At 29.6% G+C, this 9,078-nt stretch overlaps 1 protein-coding gene across 1 annotated transcript; it reads left to right on the top strand.

The window, feature by feature from the left end:
- The first annotated feature begins 4,577 nt into the window (after positions 1–4,577).
- On the top strand, positions 4,578–5,995 carry LOC125831944 (3-ketoacyl-CoA synthase 3-like). Its single transcript, XM_049511066.1, has one exon. The coding sequence runs from the start codon at positions 4,578–4,580 to the stop codon at positions 5,976–5,978; it is 1,401 nt and encodes a 466-aa protein (XP_049367023.1). The 3' UTR covers positions 5,979–5,995.
- The last annotated feature ends 3,083 nt before the right edge of the window (positions 5,996–9,078 follow it).

Here is a 9,078-nt window from a genome sequence, read left to right as displayed (position 1 = left end):
CCAAACTAATAAAATTCGGATTTTTCAGATTTTTCAAATATCAAACCAAACTGTTGTGTCGAATTTTTAAATTTATAAATCAAATCAAACTAATAAACCTTGGATTTTTTCAGTTTTTTGAATTTTTTTGGTAAAGTTTGCATACAAACATATAATTAACTTGTGCTCCAAGTATTTCTTTAGTCCAACCAAAATACAATTATCTAAGGTGCTTCTTAAAAAAATAACACAAAATATGAGATCAGTACCGATGACACAAAAATATTCAATAAAAAATAATAATGAAATCATCATATTAAATAAATATTGCAAAGTCATAATGAAGATGATCATAATTTAAAAGTACTAAATCATGCTAAAATAAGTTTAATAAGTATTAGTTACATTACAAAAAGGAAAATTAAAATTAGATTATGTATTTTAATTGTCTAAACCAATGTAAAACTAAAGAATAAATATTCAATATTATTGTCATTCTTAGTGTTGAATTGATTTTCTTTTTGCATTAGTATTAATTTGATTTTGATTTAAGTTTTATTATAATTATCAACATCTATGAACTATAATCTTTATTGGACCATTCCGAATTCTAAGTTTTAAACTTTAAATAATATATTAAAAGATAAAAACTATGAAATAGTATAAGAAATATTTTAAAATTATATCAAAGTAAATATTTTATGTATAAAATAAAATTTAAAATTACATATATAATGTCCGGTTGGTTTGGTCTCGGGTTGGTTTTTTTAGTTAAAACCAAACCAACCCAAATATAGTCGGATTTTTTTTCCAATACCAAACCACTAGTCGGGTTTTTTTTTCCGGTTTGACTCGATTTGCAGTTTGGTTCGATTTTCGGTTCGGTTTTGTACACCCCTAGTTCTATATTCAAAACTAGTCCTAGTAGTAAAAGTACTCGTGGATCGTTTGATACGAGGAATAATGGATAATATATAAAATGTATGATTATTTTTATTTTGTGTGGTTAAAAGTATTAATTAGTCTCAAAATTATTTATTCACTATTTGTATTAAATTGATGAAATAAATTATTCATTTAAATAATGAAATGACTAATTTTATTGAATATGTTAACCTTTAAATAACTTTATCCATCTCATCCGGTACCAAACGACTTGTTGAAGTTGTGCCATGATCCTATATATTCTTTGAATCATTTATTACTATTTGAAGTTTGTAACCTAATTTTGCCGCCCAATTAATTCATCCTTCCCTTGAAATGTCAAACAAAACAAAAAAAAAATATTAGGCCCAAAACAAGCCCAATCCCAAAATAAAAAAACAGAAACAAAAGAGCATCAAAACAAAAGTATTAAATACTAACTAATCACTTGTATTCTCAACATGAATTTTAGATGTTTTTTTATATAAATTAATAAATATAGAATTCAAATAAAATACTAATTAATCTAATATTATATTAATAAAATATTATAAAATAGTTATACAGTGGTTGGTACGATGAACGATAAATATGGTCGGTGTGAGTGTCGATTAGAAGTGAAATTTCGCATGGTTATTTAACCCCTAAAAGGTACAGTTAAATTTATAAACAAAATTTAAAGAATAAGAAGTAATATTTCGATCGAGGCAAATAATCTATTAAGTGGACAAGAAATAAACAAGTGACAAATCGAGTGTACTAAGTAAATAAACAATGGATTAGTTGATTGTACATATTAATTGTGATCATTCTTCTTGTTAATGAAAATATGAGCTTATATTTTCCAATCTTTTGTTCAAATCTCTTATTGTTTCTTGCAGAGATGATACAATATTGCGAGCTACATCAATGGGATATATAGTGAATTGCAGTATTGAGCTCAAATTTTGATAGAATGTATGATTGTTATAATGAGATTTGATTATATAGTCAATTAAGTCGCCTCCTCAGGAGCAAATCTATGTAAGAGGAGCTTCATTGGTTCATTGAATCCCCTTGTTGAAAAATTACATTATATATATATAACCTTCAATGAACCCCTCAACACAAATAAAAAATGCAACTCAATGGTCCAAGAGTTCAACTTAACGCTGAGGTTGCAAGTTCAATTTTTGCTCACATCACTTATATATAGTCTAGGGATGTACAAAACCAAACCGCAAACCGAGTCAAATCGAGAAAAAAAACCCAACTAGTGGTTGGTTTGACTTGGTTTGGTATTGGAAAAAAAAAACCGACTATATTTTGGTTGGTTTGGTTTTAACTAAAAAAAACCAACCCGACATTATGTATATAATTTTAAAATTTTATGTTATACATAAAAATATTTACTTTGATATAATTTTTAAATATTTCTTATACTTTTTCATAGTTTTTATCTTTTAATATATTATTATTTCAAGTTTGAAACTTAGAATTCTAAATGGTTCAATAAAGATTATAGTCCACAGATATTGGTAATTATAATAAAGCTTAAATCAAAATTAAATTAATACTAAAGCAAAAAAAATAACCAATTCAACACTAAGAATAACAATAATATTGAATATTTGTTCTATGGTTTTACATTGGTTTATTCAAATACATAATCTAATTTTAATTTTCTTTAATATTTAGTCATGTAACTAATTAATATTTATTAAACTTATTTTAGCATGATTTAGTACTTTTAAATTATGATCATTTTCATTATGATTTGTTAATTTGCAATATTTGTTTTACGCGAATTCATTATTATTATTTTTTGTTGGATATTTTAGTATCATTACTCATATAATATTTTGTGTTATTTTCTTAAGAAACACCTTAGATAGTTGTATTTTGGTAGGACTAAAGAAATATTTGAAGTACAAGTAAATTATATGTTTGTATGCATACTTTTTCGGAAAAAAACCCGAAAATTCGAAAAACCCGAAGTTGAAAAACCCGAGTTTTATTTGTTTGGTTTGGTTTATAGATTTAAAAATCCGACACAAATGATTTGATTTGATATTTGAAAAACTCGAACCAACCCGGCTATGTACACCCCTAATATAATATAGTCTTTTTAAGTTTTGTTTTCTCACTCATTTAAGAAATTGGGCTGATCCTTTTTAATGATTATTTGGGCCTATAGACGACCAAAATTAGTGCTAGCATATTCTTTCTTTGTTTTAGTTAACCCACTTATAAATTCAATATAGGGGAAATTTACTTTAGGACTAAAATTACCATATCTACTTGTTTTAATACTTATCTAATAAAATATAAATATCGGATTATTATCAATTATATCCAAATATTAATTAACATATATATAGAATTAAATGTATATCAAGTATGTATCACAGTTATTGTGGCTACCCATTTCCCTCTTTATTCTTCCCCTATCTTATCATAATATTTTTTTTCCATCTCCTAATTTTTAGCCTAATATAATGGAATATACCGTTACACTTATAGTTTTATATTTATTATTTGTTAGCATTCAAAATATACATTTTGAATATTGCTTTCTCTCTTTAATTTTCTTGAGAGTTTCTTCATTATAAAACACTGCAAAGTGAAAGTAAAAGAAAAAAAAAAGTCACAATACTTTTTAAGAAGGGTCCAATGGTGCAGAGCAAAATTCGAAAGGCTCAAGCTCATCAATGGCATATAGTAAAAAATAAATCAGAGGCAGTAAACTTCTTTTTAAAAAAAAAATTAAAGTGTATTCTTCTAGTTTTTTAAGATGCAGTGTATTTAAAATTATTTTTGACATGCAAAGCTAATTCTTTCTTTTTAGTGAAAAGATTTATGTTTTCTGTAAATAGTACTTCATCCATTTAAATTGTTTGTCCAATTGTGACTTGATATAAAATTTTAAAAAGTAAAGAAGATTTTTTAATCTTATGATCTTTATATATACACGGATGCAACTCTTTTTAGTTTTCTCTTGTCTTATGTTTTCAAGTTCTTAATTACTTCGATGAAAGATACATGTTCCATCTTAGAATCAATGGTTTAAATTTAATCAACTAAAATAAAGTTGTAATCATAGTTAGAGTGACAAATAATCCCACATATTTTCTTCCTAAAAATCGCCAAATCCATAAGTTTAGCTACACTAAATTAAATAACTTTAGTACATATTAAGGGTTCTACTCAACTCAAACTAAAAATATGAAATGGAGAGAGTTGTGATTTTATGGGATGTTTTTGTTAATTTAGAAAGTTAATCTTTCTTTTTCACATACCTAATGTGTGTATAAAATATGAATATTTAACAAAGATTGTAATATTCACGCACCAATTAGTTGGTGCCTGGTGGGACTTGGCAGAAGACAATATCATATGCTACGTACAATGACATTTAGTCTTTGCTTGGCCCCACGAAAATAGGAGTAATCTTTATCATTATCATAACCACCTCTCGATGGAAACATTTAGTCCTTGCTTGACCCTAATAAAATAGGAGTACTGTTTATCATTATCATAACATCTCAGTAGAAAATGGAGCTTACGTCACAAGGTAGTCACATGCATGTGCAACTTGGATCTCCTATTTATACTTAGACTTCGAATTAGATTTCTCATTCAAAAAAAAAAAAAACACTAGAAGTGTGCAATTTGTTCCACCTTTGTTATTTCTCATGGATCTCATTTCCAGTTTGTTCTATGATCTTCCTTTATTATACATACTATATTTAATATGGAAGATTATCGATCGAAAAAGACACCAAAATTGTTACATTTTGGACTATGAATGTCACAAGCCAACCGATGATCGAATGCTTAGTACAAAATTTTCAGGGGAAATAATTATGAGGAACAAAAACCTTGGCCTAAATGAGTATAAGTTCCTCTTGAAAGCTGCCGTTAGCTCAGGCATTGGTGAACAAACATATGCACCAAGAATGGTGTTTCATGGTCGTGAAGCATGTCCTACTTACGAAGATGGTATCTTGGAGATGGAAGAGTTTTTCCATGATAGCATTGACAAGCTCTTCAAGAGAAACAAAATTTCCCCTTGTGAAATTGATGTCCTTGTAGTGAATATATCAATGTTAGCTACTATGCCATCTATGGCTGCACGAATAATCAATTACTATAAGTTGAGGGAAGACATCAAGGTGTATAACCTCACTGGGATGGGGTGTAGTGCTAGCCTCATATCACTAAATATCATCGAAAATATCTTCAAGAATGAGAAGAACAAGGTTGCACTTGTGGTGACATCAGAGTCCTTGAGTCCAAATTGGTACTCAGGGAGTGATAGATCTATGATTCTTTCTAATTGTTTGTTTAGGTCAGGAGGTTGCGCGATTTTATTGACAAACAAATTGTCTTTAAAAAACAAAGCCATGTTCAAATTGAAGCAACTAGTTAGGGTACATCATGGTGCAAAAGATGAAGCCTATGATAGTTGTGCACAAAGGGAGGATAATCAAGGTAACACAGGGTTCCACCTTGATAAAAAACTACCAAAGGCCGCGTCACGTGCACTAGTCGATAATTTGAAACAAATTGCACCCTTGATCCTTCCTATAAGGGAGCTACTTAGATATTCAATCACGATATTTATGAAAAAAATGAATTGGAGCACAACAAAAGGAGGACCTAAGCCAATGATCAATTTCAAAACAGGTGTAGATCATATTTGTCTACATACTGGAGGAAAAGCAGTAATTGATGGTGTTGGTGCAAATTTGAACTTAAGTGAGCATGATTTAGAGCCAGCAAGAATGACATTACATAGATTTGGTAACACTTCAGCAAGTAGCCTTTGGTATGTGTTAGGGTACATGGAGGCTAAAAAAAGGTTAAAGAAAGGTGATACAATGCTTATGATTAGCTTTGGAGCAGGATTTAAGTGTAATAGTTGTTTATGGGAAGTGTTAAGAGATTTGGATAATGGAAATGTGTGGAAAGATTGCATTGATAATTATCCACCTAAAAGTATAGTGAATCCTTTCATGGCACAATTTGGATGGCTACATGATCATGAAGATCCAGACACCTTCACTATTCCAGATGATTATTTTATCTCTTGAGTTTTGTTTTTTGTTAAAAAAAATAAAATTGTCTTTTGTCTTGCTTGAAAAAGAACAATATCATACTATTGTTCTTAGTATTTTACTATTTTTGTTCTTTTTTTCTTATTGGTTAGACACATTGTTGGTTTAAGTCAGCTCAAAGATATTATTAAGTGATGTTCAATTATTAATAAATATTTTTCTTAAAAAATATTTATTAGGAAAATAAGTAGATTTTTATTTATTTTTATGTTTGATACAAAAGTAAAAACTAATTCAATATGATCTAGACAGTATAGGGGCGTGGTACTACTAAAATAAAAGTCAAAGCTTGACCTAAGGAGATTGGTTATCGGCAAAATCGACCTTCGAAGGTCGGTTTTTTGAAAAGAATTTTTTTTTTGGAAAATATCGACTTCATGAGGTGTCTTTTTGTAAAAATTTTTTGTTAAATATTGGTATCTTTAAAAAAAAATATGAAAAATACCGTTTTTTGAAGGCCAATTTTATATAATAGTTATCGCAAAAAACAATCTCAGGAGGTCGGTACCAAATACCTCTTTTGAGTTCTGTTTTGACAGTTTTTTCGTAGTGTGAGGTTGGTGGGGATGACCGCTAGGGGTTGAGGTGATGAAGACTGTTGGAGGACACAGTAAATGTGGAACTTTGTTTGTCCTACTTTTACTAAGGAAAGTTACTTTCCTTATTTTGGAAAAAATGATTTTCCTAAAGAAAGTGTTTTTCAAATATATTAGCAAATCGAACAATATAAAAAAAAATATTTTTCAAGGTACACGCCCTGAGAGATTCCTAAGTTATATTTTAATCTTTGCCTATACTATTCATTTTTTAAAAACTGTTGTCCAAAGTACCTTTAACTATGACTTAATTTTGCTAGGCAAATATTTTTAGAGAATATTTTTCCTAGAGCATAAGTTCAGTTCTATTTAATTCGCAAGGCAAACATTTATCCTTCATATTAAAAAATAAATCGTTTGGCACATGTTATGCCTATAAGACACACGTTCTTACTACTGAACTTATATATATGCTCCTAAGACATAAGGTATGCCAAATAGGCATAAGTTCATTGTATAATTTTTTAAGGTATAATGTTCTAAAACTGATACGTTCAAATTTACAATAAACTTATGCCATAAGATCCAAGATATGTCTAAGGCGGAAAAAAAAGAGGCAAGCCATGGGTTATATATGTCTTATAAGGTATAAGTTCAGTGTATGAACTTTTTTAAGTGTAATATTTTAAAGGGAAAAAGGATAAATATACCCTCGAACTATCGTAAATGGTATGCAAATACCCTTCGTCATATTTTTGGGACATTGGTGTCTCTGCCGTCCAAAAATTAGAGCATATATACCCTTTATACTAATGGACATACACGTGTCATAATCTTATCCACCGATCCGACATTTATCGATGGATAAGATTATGCCACGTGCCGTAATTAGTCTTATGTTAGAGTGAAGGACATATATGCTCTAGTTTTTAGACGACAGAGGCACCAATGTCCCAAAAATATGACGAAGGGTATCTACATACCATTTACAATAGTTCGAAGTATATTTGTCCTTTTTCCTATTTTAAAATTGAACTTATGCTTTATAGGACATAATTTGTGTTCGATGGATCTTTTTGCCTTGTGAATTTTTCTTTGCTTGTGATTTATTTGCTTTGAAATTAGGGATATTCTTGTCTGCATTTTTATTTCTTAACGTGTTGAAGGAAAAATACTTAAGACCGCAAATCCATCCCCCAACTAGAGGTGGACCCATCCCTCTAGGTGAGGTGCACATGCACCTGTTAACTTTAGAAAAAATTTCAAATCAAGCTTGAGTGTTTGTGTTTATGTCATTGTTTTTATTTTATGTTTATCTTAGAACTCATATTTAAGCTAAGGTAATAGTAGTGCACCAAAAGTCTTCAAATTCTAGATTCGCCTCTGCCACAACCCGTTGACCCCTCACACTATATATGTATATTGACCCACTCATTTCTACCCTACTTCCCCTTAAAGCATTTATTTTGTATCATGACTTTGGTGTATGTCCAACTAAGACAATTTAAGATGCACAGGACAAACAAAACTGCAATGTTCAATCTAATCCCGACAGTACCAGAGCAGCAATAAAAGTTGTTGTGCCAATCGCGGTTATAGTTGAGTGATATGTATCTTATCATCGTTTATTAAAGGTTTCGGGTTGAGATCTTACATTTGAAATCATCATAGTTAATTAGAAAGTATTTTATAACTTAATCAGATTCTACTACATGCGAATATAATGAGAAAAAAAAACATGAAAGTTGTGTGCCTTAGTCCTATTCTTAGAAATTTAAGTTGATGTTTGAAGTTTGAAACCTAATTTTATCTCCCAACCAATTCTTCCTTTAAGAGTTTTTGCTTTTGTGGCTATGCTCTCCACTTGGGCAGACCCTTGTAGTTATTAGTAGGTCCTTGTACTTTCTTCTGTTAGATAAATGGATTAAGCTTTTCTGAATATGTAGACAACCTTTTCCAAGTTGTCATGCAGTGGCGGAGCCAACTTTCGGTAAAAAATTATATGATTTATACATGGTTAAAATAATTTCTTTAGGTATATATAGTAGATGTCGAACCCCCTTCGGCTACTTCGTGTATCTATTTTTTTCGATTTTAAACTCCCTTATTGAAAATCCTGGCTCCGCCCCTGTTGACATGGAATGATGAGTTATAATAATATTGCTGAGCAAGTAGCAATGCACAATATCTAGCAAGTTGTTGTATCGGGCTTTTGCTCATTTATTCTTATCAGAAGACAATTCATTTAATTTCATACGACATTCTTATTATAACACAAGCAAGGCATGGATCATCGTAAAAATATGATTGAAGGCTATTAAGTTACTGATTTCGATCTATTTGACATATCGTAAGATGGGAGTTCTGTTATTTTGAAGGATGTACAAATTCATAGCATATTAGCCTCACAAATAATTTAAAACATTAAATTGTTAGAAAAAAACATATTTTTATCGATTTAATTGTATCTTTTCAGGTAGATTCTCTCATGTACTTTTGAAGTACTATCGAAGAAATATGAATTAGTAAAGACGAATTCT

This window comes from Solanum verrucosum, unplaced genomic scaffold (genome assembly GCF_900185275.1).
Source record: "Solanum verrucosum unplaced genomic scaffold, falcon-dt-bn FXZP01000042.1, whole genome shotgun sequence".
NCBI lineage: Eukaryota > Viridiplantae > Streptophyta > Magnoliopsida > Solanales > Solanaceae > Solanum > Solanum verrucosum.
This window is presented reverse-complemented; position numbering and strand designations above follow the sequence as displayed.